This window comes from Lissotriton vulgaris, chromosome 11 (assembly GCF_964263255.1).
Source record: "Lissotriton vulgaris chromosome 11, aLisVul1.2, whole genome shotgun sequence".
In the NCBI taxonomy this organism is placed as follows: domain Eukaryota; kingdom Metazoa; phylum Chordata; class Amphibia; order Caudata; family Salamandridae; genus Lissotriton; species Lissotriton vulgaris.
The window spans coordinates 300,083,662-300,106,332 of record NC_141699.1 but is presented as its reverse complement, the minus strand read 5'-3'; the positions used below and the strand labels follow the sequence as shown (position 1 = coordinate 300,106,332).

Below are 22,671 nucleotides of genomic sequence, written 5' to 3'. Positions count from 1 at the left end.
ATTATCACTAGTTCCTGTTGCAGTTACTTCTGGTATGAGTACTATTCAGAGCAGATAACAACTTGGTGCAGGAGTGTCCATTAGTTGTGTGCAGCAGATGTTGAACAGATGGATGAGACGCAGCACCACCCTAAACTTGCAGTCCAGGGAAGCGGCGCTATCCTGAACCCCCATTCCAGGTTGTGCACATCTGTCGTGAGGACACTGTGGCGGGCTGCAGATACTGGTCACCTACATCGTTATCCTTGCATGGCACCAGCTTCCTCACCAGCAGAAGTAGCCTAATGGTGTAGTACAAGCATTTCTGATCACTTTTACATTTTCTATTCTTTCCTTTCTTGCTATTTAGAGGATATGTTCTTGTAATTTGAGGAACAACAAAAAAAGTTATATTAATCATATAAGCAAAACCTAATGCATTTACCAATGCATCTTTGTTTTGTTGGTCATCTGTGGAAAAAGAGCTTACTAGCAGCAAAGGACACAATATGAAGGAAGAATAAAGATTTCTACTTCATTCTTTCAGGGTATTTAAGCTGTGGGTCCGACACCTTACGGGATATTCTGTCTTAAGTCGTTTCTGCTGGGCTCACTCAGTAGAAATTGTCAATTCCGCCTAAAAGCTTCAGGAGCACTAAGTCTGCTGATCATAATCTCTCCATCCAATTTCAGGGAAAGTTATGAGTAAATAAATGTATGAAACACTGACAGGAGAAAATTGGATCACCAACTTCTGAAAGGGCTTCGCTTTCCTACAGACTATGGGTGCTGGTAGACGGTTATGGGATATGATGTTCATGATGTCCAGGGCCGGACTCTGTTTACCCCACTGATTATTACTATGGATGCCCTAGCAGAAATACTGCTAGACCCAAATAGAGCCAATCGGTCTGGCTTTAATATCTTTGAATCATATATATACACAGATGCTATTTGCATGCACTAGCTCATAAAATCTAGAAATATTGTCTTTTTTTCAATTCTTTTTTGAGAAGGTAAATGGTGTAGATGTAAACGCATGCACAATATTGGGAATGCAAACCTCAATGAATATCTGTGGAAACAATAGGATAGATCAAGGAAGAACTAGAGTAATAGAGTGCGCAAGAAGCAAATGTTTTCTCAATTTCTCCTATTCTAGAATATTGCACTGTGACCTTGGCTCACCCTACGGACCAGAAAACGTACTTGTTGTAACTAATTGCAACCAGCCCATTAGGGACCACAGCTGTAGTTAGACCTAGGCAGCTTCAATTGGCATGGACTCACACACCTTGATAGTTTGGTAAAGCACGTAAGGGAAAGGTTCCTTTCTCTCGCCAGCCAGTGCTTAGCAGACATTAACTTCCTTTTCATGTATTTTAGCCAGAGAAACTGTTCTTAATTGAGAACACAGTTTGAAAGACAGCCCCAGAAAACTCTTAATGTCCTGGAAAAGGACCACTGCTCCAGTCTCTAAAATGTATATAAAAAGAACGGGGTGCATCCACGTCTAAGGCTCCTTGGTTCATTTAAAAACATACGATTCTAAAATCACAGCTTTGTGTCAATAAGATTCCTCACAACAGTCCTGCTCATTATAAATTTGTGTTTAAAGCATTACATAGTTCCAAATGTTAGCAGAGGTTATTGTGATGCCATAATCAAATGTATACAGGATTGCTATTTTTTTAATGTATACCACAGAAATAATTTCAGATAGGACATGTAGGAGTGGAGTACAAAAGAGAAATTCACGTGCCAAAACATACACATTTCTCGGTATCAAAATTTCTTTTACAGGTAGATTTATTTACCACGCTTTTATTTTTCACATTTTGTATCCAACGGATATTTTAACAAGCACATTTCTGTGCTAGTTGTCAAAGTTTGGGATCCATTTTGAAGTTTGCAGACACGATAATTTACAAAGTGGCCACTACAATTATGTCTCTTAGTGCGTTGGCACTACACTGACTGTCTCATGGTGCCGTCCGAATAAAAAAAAAACTTTGGATAAAATAATTTAAAAACTAGACATTAAAAGAAAATTGTGAAATATTAACAGCCTTTCTAAAATATAATATCCATCTTTACTGTTTTGAAGGTGTATTCTTAAAAACATACAAGCCTTGCTGCAATAAGGTTAGCTGACGTTTTATCCACAGGCGCTTTTCACAATAGAATGCAAGCATTTACCACTTCCATGGACCATGGTTTTTCTACACTTGTGGAATAGGCAATAGGTAATACCACATGGCCCACCAAACTCAGGGGTTTGCGGCAAGTTGGTTAGTCAATCCAGAATGCAAATTGGATCAGGTAAGATTTTTTTTCCCATGGAAACATGCCGTTATGAACAAAGACATGCCAACATACAATGTGGGTCAATGAAGATGGCTGTAATATTCAATGGTTTATAAAGCATCCAGTTGTGGGTACACAACATGACATGTGCATCAGAAGGCTCATAAACCTGCCTGTTATAAACACAGACAGTTTGACACCCAGTCAGAATCAATTAGCGTGCCAGTTTGACATACAGACCACTTGACACCCTAGAAAGCGGATCAATATACCTTTCTCGTGAGCTCTCCAAGACCATCAGCAGAGAGCACCTCTTCTTCATCCTTAAAGAACTGTCTTAAGGATATTTACAAATGGTTGCAGTATAGGTTTTCGAATCCACCTGGATTGTAAATCAGTCCCTCTAATAGTCCAAATCAAAAGAAGTCGTTTGATACAATTGTTTCCTTAGAGAGCAAAATAGACTCAGTTCATACAAAGTAGTGGAAAGAAATGTGAGCAGGTGTAGTGTAGTCCATGTGAAAGAAGCGCACAGCTCTGGAAGTAATTGTGCCCTACATGAGATGGGTTTCCTGAGCCCATTATTGCATCAAACACTCGATGCACTGAGGCCAAGATCCCATCAAGGCACAAACAGCAGCATGAGACACGAAGGACATTCTCCAACAATGGTATTTATTGTGCCTTGAAGTAGAAAGTTGGTCCCCGCTATCCACATTTTTTGCCTGCTCATCTTGAAATTCTTTCAGGAAACAGAATCTGTCTACAAACCATCAATTTGCTTGGGTTCCTACACATTGTCATAGGGGACAGCCAAGCCAATGTTATAGTTGTAGCCAATCGCTTCATCATACGACGATCGGCAGATGGGAAGAATGCTCTCCCGAGCGAGATGATCCACGGAAAACTGATATGAATAGATCATTCCTCGATGCCTGTGTAGGAGACAAACACATGAAGAAAGTCAACGGAGTTGATTTCAGAATAATAAAGAACTGCTTACCCAGTTTTAGCTATTTCCCATGACAAATCATCATCATGAATCCAAACTATTGCATCCTTGAGCACAAGGATTTCAGAGTTTTCCAAAACATCACAACATTAAAAAACAGTAGTGCATATTCTCATGTCATTTGTAATATGATCACTCACATCATGTCTCTATAAAGTGCCACACCTCATTTTACTTTTCTGCCTGGAAGCCACTAAAAATCAGTGCAGCAAGATGGTGATCAATGGAATTAACCCAACCAAGTGCAAGTGGCTGAGAGAATAAATGTCACAGTCAAATAATCTGTTACTTTCTAGAACAGGGTTCTCTCTTGAATCCACACAATGTAAAAAGAATGACAAGCAGTATCCTGCCAGAGAGACGGCAGTGCAATGAACATCAGGAGGTCAAGTGGTTCAGTAGCGCTGCCATACCAGACCATTGTTACCCCTAAGAAATAGTGTTAAGATGAACAAGTTACTTACCTTTGGTAGTGCTCTTTCTAGCAAATACTCTACCTAACCGCATACTCCTCATCTTTAGACTATCCCCAGGTGCTTGACTGGATGCAGAAGATTTTCAGCATGCGTGCAGGAAGGTGGCATTGTTTTACTCTGTGTCATTCTACCCAGCATACAAGCGCCACCCAAGTGCACTGAGGCAAGTTTCTTCTGGACATTTTCGGTGTCCCTGGACATGGAGTAAAAAAAAACAAACATTATTCTGAGTCAGTGTGCAGATCTCTAACTTGCGACCTTTTTAAATTGAAATTCCAAAGAATGGAGAGGTGGTATGGCGATGAGAGACATGTAGATAGAGTATCCACCAGAAAGAGCACTACTGATGCGAAGTAACTTGTTCTGATGGATACTTCTAACCGCAGATTCCTCACTTTTAGAATAGAAAGCAAAGTAGTACCTTCTGAGTTGGAGGATCTGTACAATGGCTTCTCAAAAAGTTTTGTAGGACCGAGCTGGCAAAATGCCCTTCCCATCGCATCTGGGTATCAAGGCACTAGTGCTTCGTGAATGTATGAACTGATGCCCACATTGCAGTTTGACAAATATCCAGAACAGGCAGTCTGCGTGGCAATGCAATGTTACCAGACGACTTGACCCTGAAGGAATGGATTGTCAAAACTTCTGGACGAAAAGAGGGGTAGCCTGACAGAACCTGGGCATATGATACGAATCCAAAAGGTCTGACTGATGCAAAAACGTGGAAGCACCAAGTCCACCTGGGACTAGGATACATGATTTCCCACAGCGGTCCAGCTGAAGAGCAGGCTGTCTTTGATGAAGCCAGTGCAGACCTGGGATTGGGGCAATGGCAGGCACAAGATATCCCTTTGTGGTCCAGTTTAGGATCAGCTGGAAGAATCTCTGTGATCCAGCCAATTAGCAGTTTGCTGGGCAGAAGGTTTTCCCGCGAGCACATCAGACACAGGACAGCCTGGCCAGCAATGCCAGACACCATAGAATAAGGGGAACAGTTCCCCTAGTGTACATGCATGCATGTATGAATTGGCACTTCACCTTGCTGTAGTCCTGCCTGTAATCATAGGTCGAAATGTGCCGACACCTGGCAATAGGAACACGACAACTTATGCACAGTAACACAAAGGATATATAACTGGAGGATACAGCACCATTTTTTGGATGTGCCCCTAACTCTATGTTTATTTGCCTTGCAATATTCAGGTTTGATCACATAGCCAAATAGAAAAAACACACACCGTACCTCAATAAAATTGGACAAGGATAGTGTTCTTTAGACTTTTAGAAAGGGAAATCATTTTTCAGTGGAATTAATAAAAAAAGAATTTCCTGAATGTAAAAAAAAAAATACATACATACATATATATATATATATATATATATATATATATATATATATATATATATATATATATATATATATATATATATATACACACACACATATATATATATATATATCTATACTACTATTATAAAGTGAGAACTGGGAACCTTTGAGGTGGGTAAACTCGGGAACCACAGCGCCAATCCAAACACCCAATACATCATTGGAGAACTGGGAACCTTTGAGGCGGGTAAACTCGGGAACCACAGCGCCAATCCAAACACCCAATACATCATTGGAATTGTCAGGGTAAGCAGATGGACATAGGCTATATATGTCAAAAAAATATATGTTATAAGGGCAAAGTAACTTTTTGGGAAAAGTAGTCCCTTCGAAGTAGAGCCAGCTAACGGTGTGCATGCTGACATCACGGGTCGGCGGCCAGGAGCGCGGGGAGGAGCGGCCAGGACCGCGGAAGCCGGAAGCAACACACTGCGAGGGCCGGAGCGATCACGCCATGCTCAGCGGGGCTAGTCGAGAGTTGGCAGAAATGTACAAAAAAAGTAAGAATCTCTTCACATGGAAAAGAATGTTGCACAAATAGCAATGCAGCCCCAGAGAGGAACAGGAAGCGCGCTGCCTTTCCTTCTTCTGTCTTAGTGGGTGTCTGTTGATTGGCCTCTGCTATTCCCTATCGCCATGCGTGTCTGTGGGCGCGGGGCGGCGGCGCAGGATGACTCTTCCAATAACTGTAGAGTGAGGCCTGCAATGATCCGATCGATGCTGCCCCGAGGCGAGCTACAGGCGGTGTTCCAGCGTGCCCACAACACATGGGCAAAGGAGGTGAAAGCAGGAAGTGAGCAGGCCACTGACTTCTTTAAATAGAAGGGAAAACCGCACCGACATGCCCAGGGGAGTGCGATGCTGGTGAGTACCTTTCACCGAGCAAAGCCTACCCGGACAACGTCGGGACGGGCTGCTAGTGTATAATATATATATATATATATAGGCCTATAGTTCGGAATGATCCGATAATAGGTAAATGCTGCACTAGGAACCCACAACTCACGTTTAGGAAAGCAAAAAGCATGAGGGAAGAACTAGTCAACAACACCCCAGTGTTGAAGAAGAAAGAACCGCCATGGCTTAAAACTAAAAACGGTTTCTTTAAATGCACTAAGTGCAAAGCGTGTCAATATGGCACCAACACTACGCAGGTGGATGTGCCACATAGAAAAACCCCACTAAAGATACGATCCAACTACTCATGCAAAACAGATTTTGCAGTCTATGTATTACAATGTAGCTGCAAAAAACTGTACGTAGGCAGTACAATACACCCGGCCCACGTAAGAGTGTTACAACACCTTAGGGCCATAAAAAATAATGACCCTACGTATCCAGTGGCTAGGCACATAAACATATCACACGCAGGCAATGCAGACAATATAAAATACTTTGTAATAGACCATGTACCATATAGCGCGAGAGGGGGAAACAGACAGCTAGCCCTTAGGAGGTTGGAGTCACGTTACATCATTCTCCTCGACAGTAAGACGCCGCATGGCCTTAATGCTGATGAAGCACTGAGTGTACATTTATAAATCCGTTAATGAGGTACATTATAAATTTATCTAAGTAACCCCTTGTACCAATCCTCCGAAAACAGAGATTATTATGCAACTATATATATATATTTCACATGTCACCATCATAATGGAAGTATAAGTTATGCTCACTGAATTAATTTTGGTTATCCCTGATTCATTTAATCTTTACGGTTAGACATTGCTAGTATGTGAATTAACAATTAGCCTTGTATGATGCGCATGTAGCATTAATTATACAATGTGTTGCCATTGCCCACTTGGGCTCAATTCCAAACGTTTTTAAACGCATAGTGAACCATTATTTTCGAGGTTCTTATGCACAAACGGGCACTAGACCCAGTATTCTGTTTCTTTAAGTACCAACATTGTTTTCGTACTTACACAGACAATTCGAAAGGTATATTTGTGCAAACACATTATGACTTAAAATCTACACAACGCGTTTAATTTCTTAAAAAGTGCAATGTTTTTTGGCGTTAATTTTGTAATCGGCAATGAACCAATTGTCTAGTATTTACTTAATGAATTATATGTGGCTTAAACTTTAATTGCTTTTTATCAAGTAAGAGCGATTAACTTCACATAACGCTGTAGTTTTCCAGTGAGATTGTAACTGGTAACCATGACTACAGGGAAACCACTGCGAGACCCAATCACATGTTGACATGTTAAAAGCCAAGACCTATTGTTTGCTCTGTGTTGTGAGCAAGACGGCTGTGACCGTCGAAACGCGTCTTGCTCTGTGTTGTGAGCAAGACGGCTGTGACCGTCGAAACGCGTCAATCCTTGTGCACTGAGTAAATAAACTCTTGTTCCTGATTGTAACCCCACGGTGTCAGCGCCTGATATTTATTGCTTGGAAGTCGGGATTGGAAATAATATATATATATATATATATATGATTCAGTGCACTATTTATTGAAATACAATTCTTAGTCGCCTGTCCAATACATTAGTAGTGTTGTTGTCTAAAAAATATATTTTTCAATTTATCCCCACTGAGAACCTCCTTTTTTGCATATGTCAGACCTTCTGGAGGCTGGTTCTTGGCCAGTGCATAGCAGACTTTAAGGCAGAGGGCTATCAAGCTGAACTTTCTGCACTGCCATGCCTTTCTCTGCCTCTGAGAACCCCCACAAAGAGTTGATCATTTACCACATTTGATGCGATCAATGTAAAACCCCAATGCTTTCTTGGGGTCCTTTGGAGGTGTTAGGTGGAGCAAAGAATGTCAGATGTTTCATCGACTGTTCAACATGGAAGGAAGTCAAACTTTCAGCAGAAAGGTCTCTCTAGGTCTCAGCACCAGTTTGTCCTGAGAGAAGGTGGAGTAGGGTGGCTAGACAAAGAGCCTGAAGCTCACTCCCAAGATGAGCTATAGTTAACGCACTAAGAAAGACCATCTTAAAAGCCATGAAATGTAACGTGGTAGCTTCGCATTGGTTCAAAAGGGCTGCACTAAAGAAAAGTAAGGACCAAATTAAGATGCTACTGTGGCATCACAAAGGGTTTAGGAGGAAACTTATGAACTAAGCCTTTAATAAATTGTAACACAACAGGTGGTTTAAACAAGAATGGCTGGTCTGGTAAACACAAAAAGGCCGAGAGGGCCAACAAATAACCTTTAACTGTGCCACTGCAAGCCAATGCTGGGTCAAAGACAAAACAAATAATGATACATCCAACTGTATAGTCTGGAAAGGGGCTGTATCACAGGTGCCACACCTAGGTCACAAACTTGTCCCAGGCTCCAGCATGACCAACTTTGTAGAAGGATGCTTGGCCGCAAGGGTGACATTCACTACTCTGGGAGGGATATTGGATGCAGTTAACTGCCCCAATCAAATTCCATGCATGGGAGTTTAGATTACACAGGACAGTATTCAAGATGCTGCCCAGCTGCAGAAAACCCTCTAGAAGCAGCAATACCAAATGGCAGATGTGAGGTCTATGAGGACCAAAAACAGCCTCCCCTTTATGGACAGCAAGCAGGCTTTATAAGTTAAGCAAATGGCCTGCAACTCCAAGAGGATGATGTGTATACGTGTCCCCGCCAGAGACCAGAGATCTCTGATCTCTGCCTCTCCCAGGTCACCTTCGCAATGAGATTCGTTACACCCCAGCTTCAGGCCATGCATGAGTGACAAGTAGGTGACCGTGTCAGCCTAGGAAGAATTGACATGGTCCAATTGTTTAAAATCTCAGCATGATGTCAGATTTTATTTATTCACCCGAAATTCAGATCAATCCTGTTTTTACATTGTACTTCTAACAGATCAAGACCCTGAAGCAAATTCTCCTTAATCTAACATTTCCCACCAACACATGGCAGTGAATACTTCATCTCAGCCTGCTTGGATCATAGAAATTGTATCTCTCTAGGAACTAGACTAGTCTTCTGGTTGCAGTACTTACAAAATGCTAACTCTAGGATGATACTGAAGCAGAGGAAACTGTACAGCATAAGCCAATCCCTTGAGAATCTTCACTGACTCCCAGGGGTTGACAAAAATACAATAAAGACCGTCTGCATTACTCATCAAGCCATTAACGGCATAAACCTTTCTTTCATGACGAATCCTCAAAAACTGCAAGGTCTAACCCAGCCTTAAAATGTTAATGTTAATGCTACAAATGAGTTAACTAGTGCAAAAATTCATTTAGCATACAGGTTGCCCTTCTATGGTATTCATGCCTGCCAACATACTTCTACTCCGAAAAAACCCATAGGTAGTTGTAAAAAGCAAATCACAGCAGGCTTTCGAAGCAACTGTTTTGCATGACTGCTCTTGCCATCCGCAACACTATGAACCACTTGCTGACAAATGCATAACGCAAACCAAAACAGGTGTCCAAGAATCCACTCGACAGAGAGCTATTTCTGTGAACCCTTCCTTAAAAGGAATCGTTTTTGTGCTGAGGGCTAACAGCAGTTTACATGAGAGAATGTTGTTTGTTACATCGAGATTCACCCAATATTCAACAGTCTTGACCTCAATTATTTAGCAACTTTCTACAATGACTGAGTCCTGTGTACAGAACCTCAAAACTCCCATAATACGGTCCTCCTAATAGCCACTCATTGAGCCAGAACTAGACATGAAATCCTCCAGAACCTCCAATATGGAGTTGTACCTCCCTTTTATTTCAAATTAGTCTTTATTATCATTTTTATAACAGCCATTGCAGACATCCGAGAATACCGTCAGGCAGCTATAGCAGCTCACACATATAGACCTGCCCATTATATATGGGACAATTCCAGCAGTTATGAAAGAAAGGAACATCCCTGATGTATACACCAATGAAAAAGAACAAAGGGGAATTAAAAACAACAACCTTCCCAAAAGAACAGCACACTCTCCCAGTCCCACCCGCAAGACATCAACCACCTGAAAGAAAAAGACAGACGGGAAAAAGAAAAAAAGGCGTAAGGTGCACTATAAGGGCCACGTTAATAGACAGCCAACATAAGCAGACAAAAGGAGTTTAGTGTATCATTGCCAGTCAAACTTTGCCAAAGAAGAAATTCTTGCGGTTTGCATTTTAGGACGGCTTATTGTCAGATTTGGGATTGATGGCCAGTAGGAAAGTTTCACAATCCAGCATTGTGACAAGCGGAGGAGGAAGTATGCAATCAGTTCTGCCCTTGCATGCCTGTCGAGGCGTGCCTTCCATGTCTGTGGTAACAGGGCAGAGAAAGATCTTCAATTCATTGCTATTTGGGATTTGCCAAAGACCAGAGCAAGATATATGTACCTAACAGTGGATTTGTTGGCTTTTGTTCTGGTCATAAGGCCAGAAGGCAAGGTTTCAGATAGTTGGCTCTCAATCTTCTCCCAATAGAATCTGCAGGACTAGACCACGTTTCCAGACTCTGGCCCTTGCTGGCCACATCGTAGACTTACTAGTGGCATTTGGGGATGCATGGCTTGCAGGCACGCAGGTGTTATAAGTTCCATGGAGGAAGTTACATTGAATGAATTCGAGCTGTGCACGTATTGAGATATGCCGTCCATACTGAAGGGTCCATCACCATTCTCTGCCTGTCAGTGGTTCCCCAAGCCCAGTCTCCTACTTGGATATCAGTAAGGTCATTGGTCTGAACTCAGCACCCCTTATGGACCTATATGCATACATGATGAAGTATTTATGATTGCCCTGGGTCAACAGTGTAAGAGTGAGTGTGTCTGTCTGTGGTTCCGTCTCACACTTTCCTTGTGTAAATGTTATGGCTCTTAAAGTAGCATGAGTCAGGATCTGCCCTGAGGAAAGGTCATATATTTTAAGGATAGCATCGAACGGTAGGAGGAGGCCAGCATTATAAAGGCCGCCAACTATGGTAACCCCTGCTCAAGCCCATAGGGTCCTGCTCACCCCATCACGAGCTGCGCAAATCAGGGAAGATTCACAATGGAATTTCCTGTGCATATGGGGTCCCGTCTGCAGTTGCTAAGGTACCTTTGCCAGTTGCAATATGCTGCCTTCAATAAGAATGATTGCAAAAACCTATGTGGGTTAAGCCCAAAGGACCGGGGTCAGGTAGGGCTATTCAAAATTCAGAACACAAAACAATGAACCCGGCTATGTACTACCGTACACTCCTACTACTCAAGGATTTTAAATGGACGGTTTTGTCTAGCTTTGAAACAAGTAAACTCTATTTTGACATTGATACTGCTTTATTGAGAAAGGAAGCTTATCTCATTTTAAAATTTGATAGTACCTCCATGGGATGGAATGGTATGACTGAATTATCTAGAGTGTAGTGTGTATACTACAAATCCCATAATGCAATTCATGAGCATTTGCAAAAGAGGGACTTTAGAGCGTTTTGATTGGGCAAAATCCCAGTTGAGTCACAACCAGCATCGGGCAGTGACTACACACATCTACTGCCAGGCCCAGTAACGCACCTCACAGTTGAAGGGACGGCGGGGAGGCCCAGCCTGGGGATGCACTCTGGTCTCTGAGTGCTGTTCCTTCCCCGCAGACCAGACGCTGAGTCCTGCGCTGGGGGTGGTGCAGTGGGAAATCATCACGACTGGGTGCATGACAAGAGGGGAGACCCCCAGCGAGCACCCTGTTGCGGTCCTACACGGCGAGAGAGTACGCCCCGGACACTCTGGATGGCACAGAGGGAGCGGCAACCTGAGACGCTTGGGATCTGACCTTGCAGTGGAAACCTCCCGGGTGGCTGGGAGGGGGCAAGACGAGGTGCCCTCAGTGGGGACGTGGGGTGCACGAACCGACAGCCACACGGCGCTCGAACCGACGGCAGCCACCCCAAAACAAAAGCTCTACACGTACGGGGGACGGCGTCAGGGCTACAGGCGCTCATCCCCAACAAGTCGCAGGCGCCAACAGAGATCGCGCCAAGATCACAGCCGGAAACGCGGCAAGGGCAGCCATGGGGGAAACGTGATCTGATCCCCAAGCCAACGAAGCAAGGCCCCATGGACAACTTTGCGACATCTAGGCCGAACTCGGAACAGAGGACGGACCCGCCGGGACCTCTCACAGAAACGGCAATGCTCCTGGCAGCCATCCAGGCATCAAGAAGTGATATCCAGGAATCGCGGGCGGCATTGGAGGTAAAAATTGGTGAAGTGGGCTCGGAGATAACGCTGCTACGCCAGGACTTTCGCAATTTAACGGAGAGAGTAACGCTGGCCGAGAACAGAGTCACGGACAATGAGACATCGATCACAGCGTTAAAAAAGGACATGGCAGAGCTGCAGGCCTCTCATCGGCAACTACAATGGAAGGTGGATGATGCCGAAAATAGATCCCGCCGCAACAACCTTCGCTTTGTGGGTTTTAGAGAGGGACTTGAGGGGAGGGATATGGCCTCCTTCCTCCATGCGTGGCTCAAGACTACTTTCCCCGCAGCTAAGTTCTCCGAATGTTTCGTCATTGAGAGGGCGCACAGGGCGCTGCTGGCCAAACCGCCGGAGGGAGCAAGACCAAGACCGGTCATCGCTAGATTCCTAAATTATGCGGACAGGGACTTAATCCTTAGGGAAGCCAGGAAGCTGGGGGAGATCCGATTCGAAAATACCACCATTATGATCTTTCCGGACTATAGCCAAGAAGTGTCCAAGCAACGCCGCTCCTTCGACTCAGTGAAGATGAAACTACGTGCCTTGAAATTAGACTATATGCTCCTTTTCCCGGCAAAACTTAAAGTCATCTATAAAGACACAACCATTTTCTTCACGTGTCCGGAGGACGCCTGGCAATGGCTTGAGGAACGCCCGATTCTGAACAGTAGGGAAACAGCGGGTAGAGCCGCCATGGACAGATCACTGAGGGAGAGGGCCCGGTGGGAACAGCCGAAGCCACAACGGAGAAGGACCGGAAGGAACAGAGGCCGTAAACCTGCGACGCCCTATCAGACCCGGGGTGCCAGCGAGAGGAGAGGGGGTGGATCGACATCCCCGAATAACAACTCTGTGGAGGGCTCCAGGTTCAGCAGCCTTCGAAATGGTATCCGCTCGGAGGGAGACGAGGACTCGGAGGGGCGGGAATCTGGGGGAGATGGAGAGACCAGCCGTCCAGAATCAGTCCACCCCTTGGTCACCGAGATACAACTGCTGGAACAGGACTCTTCGGGTCTAGGTCCCGCGGCGGACACTCAGGACTCGCACTCATGAGCATGGACACTCCGGGGGACACTGAGATAGCAGCCCGGCAACGGGACCACGCAAGTTGACACGCCAGGTGGTTTAAACAAGAATGGCTGGTCTGGTCTGGTAAACACAAAAAGGCCGAGAGGGCCAACAAATAACCTTTAACTGTGCCACTGCAAGCCAATGCTGGGTCAAAGACAAAACAAATAATGATACATCCAACTGTATAGTCTGGAAAGGGGCTGTATCACAGGTGCCACACCTAGGTCACAAACTTGTCCCAGGCTCCAGCATGACCAACTTTGTAGAAGGATGCTTGGCCGCAAGGGTGACATTCACTACTTTGGGAGGGATATTGGATGCAGTTAACTGCCCCAATCAAATTCCATGCATGGGAGTTTAGATTACACAGGACAGTATTCAAGATGCTGCCCAGCTGCAGAAAACCCTCTAGAAGCAGCAATACCAAATGGCAGATGTGAGGTCTATGAGGACCAAAAACAGCCTCCCCTTTATGGACAGCAAGCAGGCTTTATAAGTTAAGCAAATGGCCTGCAACTCCAAGAGGATGATGTGTATACGTGTCCCCGCCAGAGACCAGAGATCTCTGATCTCTGCCTCTCCCAGGTCACCTTCGCAATGAGATTCGTTACACCCCAGCTTCAGGCCATGCATGAGTGACAAGTAGGTGACCGTGTCAGCCTAGGAAGAATTGACATGGTCCAATTGTTTAAAATCTCAGCATGATGTCAGATTTTATTTATTCACCCGAAATTCAGATCAATCCTGTTTTTACATTGTACTTCTAACAGATCAAGACCCTGAAGCAAATTCTCCTTAATCTAACATTTCCCACCAACACATGGCAGTGAATACTTCATCTCAGCCTGCTTGGATCATAGAAATTGTATCTCTCTAGGAACTAGACTAGTCTTCTGGTTGCAGTACTTACAAAATGCTAACTCTAGGATGATACTGAAGCAGAGGAAACTGTACAGCATAAGCCAATCCCTTGAGAATCTTCACTGACTCCCAGGGGTTGACAAAAATACAATAAAGACCGTCTGCATTACTCATCAAGCCATTAACGGCATAAACCTTTCTTTCATGACGAATCCTCAAAAACTGCAAGGTCTAACCCAGCCTTAAAATGTTAATGTTAATGCTACAAATGAGTTAACTAGTGCAAAAATTCATTTAGCATACAGGTTGCCCTTCTATGGTATTCATGCCTGCCAACATACTTCTACTCCGAAAAAACCCATAGGTAGTTGTAAAAAGCAAATCACAGCAGGCTTTCGAAGCAACTGTTTTGCATGACTGCTCTTGCCATCCGCAACACTATGAACCACTTGCTGACAAATGCATAACGCAAACCAAAACAGGTGTCCAAGAATCCACTCGACAGAGAGCTATTTCTGTGAACCCTTCCTTAAAAGGAATCGTTTTTGTGCTGAGGGCTAACAGCAGTTTACATGAGAGAATGTTGTTTGTTACATCGAGATTCCCCAATATTCAACAGTCTTGACCTCAATTATTTAGCAACTTTCTACAATGACTGAGTCCTGTGTACAGAACCTCAAAACTCCCATAATACGGTCCTCCTAATAGCCACTCATTGAGCCAGAACTAGACATGAAATCCTCCAGAACCTCCAATATGGAGTTGTACCTCCCTTTTATTTCAAATTAGTCTTTATTATCATTTTTATAACAGCCATTGCAGACATCCGAGAATACCGTCAGGCAGCTATAGCAGCTCACACATATAGACCTGCCCATTATATATGGGACAATTCCAGCAGTTATGAAAGAAAGGAACATCCCTGATGTATACACCAATGAAAAAGAACAAAGGGGAATTAAAAACAACAACCTTCCCAAAAGAACAGCACACTCTCCCAGTCCCACCCGCAAGACATCAACCACCTGAAAGAAAAAGACAGACGGGAAAAAGAAAAAAAGGCGTAAGGTGCACTATAAGGGCCACGTTAATAGACAGCCAACATAAGCAGACAAAAGGAGTTTAGTGTATCATTGCCAGTCAAACTTTGCCAAAGAAGAAATTCTTGCGGTTTGCATTTTAGGACGGCTTATTGTCAGATTTGGGATTGATGGCCAGTAGGAAAGTTTCACAATCCAGCATTGTGACAAGCGGAGGAGGAAGTATGCAATCAGTTCCGCCCTTGCATGCCTGTCGAGGCGTGCCTTCCATGTCTGTGGTAACAGGGCAGAGAAAGATCTTCAATTCATTGCTATTTGGGATTTGCCAAAGACCAGAGCAAGATATATGTACCTAACAGTGGATTTGTTGGCTTTTGTTCTGGTCATAAGGCCAGAAGGCAAGGTTTCAGATAGTTGGCTCTCAATCTTCTCCCAATAGAATCTGCAGGACTAGACCACGTTTCCAGACTCTGGCCCTTGCTGGCCACATCGTAGACTTACTAGTGGCATTTGGGGATGCATGGCTTGCAGGCACGCAGGTGTTATAAGTTCCATGGAGGAAGTTACATTGAATGAATTCGAGCTGTGCACGTATTGAGATATGCCGTCCATACTGAAGGGTCCATCACCATTCTCTGCCTGTCAGTGGTTCCCCAAGCCCAGTCTCCTACTTGGATATCAGTAAGGTCATTGGTCTGAACTCAGCACCCCTTATGGACCTATATGCATACATGATGAAGTATTTATGATTGCCCTGGGTCAACAGTGTAAGAGTGAGTGTGTCTGTCTGTGGTTCCGTCTCACACTTTCCTTGTGTAGATGTTATGGCTCTTAACAAAGTAGCATGAGTCAGGATCTGCCCTGAGGAAAGGTCATATATTTTAAGGATAGCATCGAACGGTAGGAGGAGGCCAGCATTATAAAAACGCCAACTATGGTAACCCCTGCTCAAGCCCATAGGGTCCTGCTCACCCCATCACGAGCTGCGCAAATCAGGGAAGATTCACAATGGAATTTCCTGTGCATATGGGGTCCCGTCTGCAGTTGCTAAGGTACCTTTGCCAGTTGCAATATGCTGCCTTCAATAAGAATGATTGCAAAAACCTATGTGGGTTAAGCCCAAAGGACCGGGGCCAAGTAGGGCTATTCAAAATTCAGAACACAAAACAATGAACACGGCTATGTACTACCGTACACTCCTACTACTCATGGATTCAAACATTGAAGATGTTGAATTTTCCCATAAGAGTACCAAATGGCACCATTCAGAATTCACTAATTGCAAATTAAAAAACATAGTGTATGCAATTGTCTGCCCGTGTGCCTTATTATATATTGGCAAACCAAATCAACAAATAAATCAAAGGATCACGAAGCACCGCTCTAGGATTAAAAAGAAAGTATTGACTGCCCCTATGGTGCAACACTTTATTGGCCATTCCCATACTGAGAAGGATTTTAAATGGACGGTTTTGTCTAGCTTTGAAACAAGTAAACTCTATTTTGACATTGATACTGCTTTATTGAGAAAGGAAGCTTATCTCATTTTAAAATTTGATAGTACCTCCATGGGATTGAATGGTATGACTGAATTATCTAGAGTGTAGTGTGTATACTACAAATCCCATAATGCAATTCATGAGCATTTGCAAAAGAGGGACTTTAGAGCGTTTTGATTGGGCAAAATCCCAGTTGAGTCACAACCAGCATGGTGCGCAAGTTGAATATTCCTTCTCGTTTTTGAGTGAAAAGTAAGTCACTGTTTTGATCCTGTGTTTGTTTGGTTAAAAATTACAATATTAAAACATACGACCGTATGCTTAGATGCGCTTACGTTTGTACTTTTTATAGATAATACCAGTGAGGGAAAGCACGCCTGTATTTGAGCAAAAGGATAGTCCATTACATCCAGAGTTTTGAATTGGTGAAGATGCTGTAAAGTAAGTCCGCTTGTCAATAGTGTTTTAAAGTGCTTCATGCATTTTGCCTGTTTGGATACATTGTTAAATGAGGACAATATTGTTTTTTAATTTGTAGAATAAAAAGTCTTCAAGGATCTCAGTCCTGCCCATACTACGCAGTAAAGGTACATATCTTTTTGGTGCTTGTAAGTCGAGAGTAGAAGTAGATTTATTCAATACTTTGGTTCTTTCTTTTCAGAAATTTATACTGGCAAAGTGTTAAGGGAGCCTCGCAGGCAGTAACATAAATGAGTCCAGTGGCAGAAAAGCCAAAAACTCTTGGAGTAAACGTGCTGGAGCGGCTGCTCCAACTCTAGAAAACAGGCACTCACTAAGTTAGTTAAATGTACAAGAGAGAGAGTCAGTTCGGGTTGATGCTGTTTTTGCATCATTTATTTATGTTGGTTTTTGTAGAATATCCGGTCCATTTATATGAAGCGCTGATGATAGTCCCAGTACTTTTCGCCTGGGTCTTGAAACGCGTTGGCATTTTAGGAGGCCTTTAGTTAATTCTGAATGCGGTGAGTGATGAAGGAAACATTTGGATAAAGGATTGATAGACTATTCAGACACTCTTTTGACGCTGGAGCTGGTATAACATATGTGGTTCATCACATTGAATATTTTCATGTTTATTACTAATTTTGTAGATGTAAATTTTTCAAAAAATGTGTTTTGCATCAGATTAATGTATGAATTAATTTGCTGATTTTGTCATGATGCAAGCTGTTACTAATAATTTTTTCACAGTGTCCAGGTCCATTTTTGTCTTTAAATGTATGTTATTGTGAATTGTACATATGTGTAAGTTCATGTGTGAATTTGATAAGTTTGTGTTTCTTTTTCAGTCCCCAAAAAATTGTTTTGATTAACTTTTAAAGGAACAGGAATGGTCTAATAAAAATTCCATTCTGACAGATAAGAGTTGACTGTTCGTTACTCCAAGAGTAGTAGGAGTGTACGGTAGTACGGAGGCAGGGTTCATTGTTTTGTGTTCTGAATTTAATAAGAATGAGGCAGGGTGGGTGCTGTAGCTCTCAGGAGCTCAAACAATGCCCCTGAGGTAGATGTGCCAAGAAAGGAGAGGATACTGATCGACTAACACATGCTGGCAGAATGTCTTGTTCACCGCTGGGACCCAGTTTTCCATCCTTCTGAACTGGGTACATTGAGAACCATATATTAGGTCATCTTAACATGTGTTGTTCACAGCTCTTAGAAAATGGCAGAAGTGAATTTGCAGCGGATTAGGAAAAACTGCATAATATCTTTATCACCATTAGTAATAGTAGTAGAAGTACTATCATAAGAGCAACCTTTCTCAATCCAACTACCTACTATGAACATAGCGGCTTTCAAGCGAGGGGTGATGCCTGAAGAAATCTCTCCCTCCACTTTTTTTTTTTTAGTGAACAGCTAAGACCATTTATAAAGCAATCAATAATGGACTGATATCAGAAGATATTTTTTAAGCCTCTTTATGACTTAAGGAGATGGATGTTAGGATGGGCAATGTGCAGGCTAAAACCTCCTAAATGGATTCATGACTTCTTATTTTCTATCAGTCATCATGCTTGCATTCAACTCCATAGGTAAAGAATCCCTGATAAGGCAAGACTGTGATTAATCTTTAGACACCCAATGTTGTACTTTGATCATGATCTGTGACTGTTCCAACATAAGCTCAAGGATACATTAAGACTTAATTTATTTATATGTTTGAGAGAATGTTGATGAAATGACTGCAGAGGTCATGGAAGCACAAATATTTATGAACCTATGCCATGGATTCTGTTCCAGAGAGGAGTAGACTTTCTTGGGCCATCAACGTTTTGGGAGGTTTTGTTTTGGTCTGACAAGGAAAAGGCTAACCATTCATAAATTATAGCAAATCTGGTTGTGCTGACTATGATACAGAGCAAGAAAGATTGAGAAAATGACTACACCAAGCATTCCATATTTTAGTGTTGGGTATGGTTTATGTGTTGAAAGCATGTAGCTCCCATTTCAGTACAACAAGCAAAGAAACAGTGGGTAGTTTGAGGATACAGAATTTGAACAGACAGGATCACTTCTTACTAACCATCTTTAAAAAAAAAAGACTTAACACAGAGGATGTTGAGTTTTTGTCCTAGGACAGTGAAAATGACTATGGTACAATAACGGAACGCTTATTAATTAGTGTCCACCTATGTAGAAGAGGGGATCTATCTCTCTGTATATGAACTGAGAGGTCTATTTTCTTAAATGTCAAGTAAAGAGGGCTCTTCAAAATTCTATGTTTATGGTAACCACCAAGAAGATTAACTCAATTATCAAAAGGACGTTTTAAAGCGAGTTGGGCACACACCTCATCAAGTAGTCCACCTGGATGATCATCTGTAGCAGATGAGCATCAGTCAGACAGTGGAAGGCCTTAACACAGGAATGGATCCGATACATCTCCCTTCTCTTCATAATAGACCAAACTGGAGCAACAGGAGTAAAACATACTAAAAGGTGTTAAAAGTTACAGTCCATGGACACCTCTTTGACAGGACAGCAGAACTGGGGCTTCGTGAATAAAACTATTTCTAAATAAGGACAATAGGAAGGGAAAGCTATTTACGCATAATTCTAGTACTCCTCCAGAAGAATCCCCATAAAAATCATAAACACAGCCCCCGTCAAGTGGGGTATCCGTTACATTTTTAAAAACATATACATATTGTTGGACCCGGCCCTTTTGGCAGGTTCACCCCGAGACTTTTTGCTTTTTCCTAGCCTGTTTCTATGACCTGGTGTTGGTGATTTTAGGCCTCTGTGCACTTTTTCACTGTGGTACAGTGTAAAGTGTGTGAGCTCTCTGTGTGTGTAGTAAGAGTGCCCTGCCCTCCCATAGGAATGCATGGGGAATATGTATGACCATGGTAGTTCCTGATGTGTGGGGAGTGCAGGGTCGAGTTTGGTATGTGCAAACTCGTGAGATTGAATGCTGCGTAATGATATATGCGGCATGATTGTGTCTAGCGTAGAGGGGCCACTATTAGAAGTTGGCATATTTGTGTAATTTGTGTCTGGCGTGTAATTGGCTGAGGCTGGCTGGTGAGCCTGGCTCCAAGAGTCTGGGAGGGTCTGCCCTGGTGGTGAATGGAGTGTTTAGCATGCTGATGTGAGGGGAGGAGTGAGCCTGGGCCTGCTTGTGGATTGACTGTCTGGTTTGAGGGTCCTGAGTGAGGCTGGGTTTTTCCCACACAATGCTGGCTCCACCCCCTGGGGTGCGTCTGATGTCCCCAGCCTGGCCAGTGAAAGGAATTCCCTATAACCAGTTCTAGCTGGTTCTCACACTGCCTGCACCCTGCTAGACAAAGGATTTCTCTGTATAAAAAGGGGCTGTACCCCCTTCCAAAATGTTCTTGTTTCTGACTTGAATCTGCCAGGGGCGGGCTCTGCCCAGCCCCTGGATGCCTGGAGGATTTCTGGGGGACCCCTCTGCCTTGCCTGGGCTGAAAGGGGGACTTTGCTTTGCCCTGGAAACCTGATGGACTTTGTTTTATGGACCCCTCTGCTTTGCTTGGGGGTTGAAGGACTTCCTTTTTGACCCTCCTGCCCTCTGCTCCTAGGAGGGCCTTGTCGCTGGGTCCCTGGTCTGAGGGGGGGCCATTCCTGGGGAGCCTTGTGCTGCCTGTGCCCCTCGGCACTTGGAGGCGCTGGAGTTTGTGCCTTCGCACTGAAAAGCACTTTATTCTTGTGCTGGCGCTTGGAAGCGCTTAATTTCCCATTGCCGGTGCCCACCCGGCATTTGCCCTGTTTATTTGAAAACTTTTGTGCCCTAAGCGAGTGCCACCTCGCTGCTTCGTTTATTTCCCGCACCGGATGTCAGGCAGGACAGGCCGTGACAGGGGCGGGGCCTGCGAGGAGGCAGAAGTGCGGCCGAGAGAAGAGGCCGGGAGGAGTGATGGCCGCCCGGGGCTCCCGTGAGCTGGGGAGAGCCCCGGGGCCGCCAGGAACAAGCGCCGGATGTCGCGGGGCTCCCATGACCAGGAGGGAGCCCCGGAGGAAAAAGTGTGACCTGGAGCCGTCCCAAGTCCCAGTCCCGAGATGGGGGACCGGGAGAAGCATGGTGCGCAGCCGCTGAGGAGAGCAGCAGCCACAGTCAGCCGGTGAGTGGGGCTGGGAGAGCGAGTGAAGGGAGGAGGGCGTCGGGGCACATTGCCGGTGGCCGCCACTCCCCTCCAGTGTGCGGGCCTGGCCTGAGAGAGGCCCCAGTGGTGTTCGAGCCTAAGAGAGGCTCCGGGGGCAATACCTTGGCATTTATGAGCCCGCGAGGCTCCAGAGGGGCATAGTTGTACCTGAGAGCACCGAGAGGCTCCCTGCCAGCATTTGTTGTAGAGCCCTGAGAAGGCTCCCCAGGCCATTTTTTGTTAGAGGGGCGTAGGGGCACATTGCCGGTGCCCGCCCCCTCCTGCTTGCGAGATAATTGGTTCACGAGCCCCGAGAGACTCACAGCGCCACCATTGTTAAGGAGCCCACAAGGGGCTCAGGCGCTATATCTGCGAGGAGCCCACGAGGGGCTCAGGTGCCATAGTTGTTGAGGAGCCCACGAGGGGCTCAGTCACTACATTTGCTAAGGAGTCCACGAGGGGCTCAGGCATTACTTAGTTTTAGAGCCAAGAGAGGCTCTTGGGGGAAACTAGTGCTTTGTGCAGAGCCTGGAAGGCTTCAACGTTGTTCCCACCATTTTTACACCAGCTGCCCAGCAATTAGTGGGCAGCTGCACTGTTTAGGCCCCTGACTTTTGTACACAGGGCGTCCTAGCCCCAACAAGGCCAGTTGGCCTAGGGACTGCCACAGGTAGTGGCTTATGTAAGTTTTGCGCAATGTGATGTGGTGCTAGGAAATGTAATGCATTTAATATGATTACGCACCTTGATCTTACACCTCTGAATGTTTTTAGGCATCATGTGTTTTTGCGCTATTGAGTTATATTCTGGCACCTCTGAATGTTTTTATGCATCATGTGTCTTCCTTGATTTTACACCTCTGAATGTGTTGGTTTATGCATCATGTGTTTTTCCTTCCCTGCACCTCTGAATGTGTTTTTGATGCATCATGTGCCTTGTTATTACACCGCTGAATGTATGTTTTATGCATCATGTGTTTTCCTTCCCTACACCCCTGAATGTTGTGATGCATCATGTGTAATGTGTTCTTGCTTAAACCCCTAATTGTATTATGATACTTAGGTGGTTGTTCTTTATAGTACAGGTGGTCCTAGTGAGGTCCTGGTTCCCTGCGTGACATTCTCCTAAGGTGTTTAGGGTTGCGTAGGTGGTACTTACCTGTTACCAGTAGTTACTGGTTGTGATTTATATTTGCTAATTTGTGCTACAGTGATTTTATATCCTATATACTATTTTCTACTAAGTGCTGATTCTGACAGGC

General features: G+C 44.2%; 1 protein-coding gene across 1 annotated transcript in view; it reads right to left on the bottom strand.

Moving 5' to 3' along the window:
- Positions 1–1,770: 1,770 nt before the first annotated feature.
- The window catches only part of FBXW8 (F-box and WD repeat domain containing 8), a 599,303-nt gene continuing 578,402 nt past the window's right edge, over positions 1,771–22,671 (bottom strand). The window contains exon 11 of the mRNA XM_086943265.1: positions 1,771–3,221. Coding sequence (XP_086799391.1) covers positions 3,077–3,221 — 145 coding nt within the window. The 3' untranslated portion in view covers positions 1,771–3,076. The remainder of the gene's footprint in view (positions 3,222–22,671) is intronic.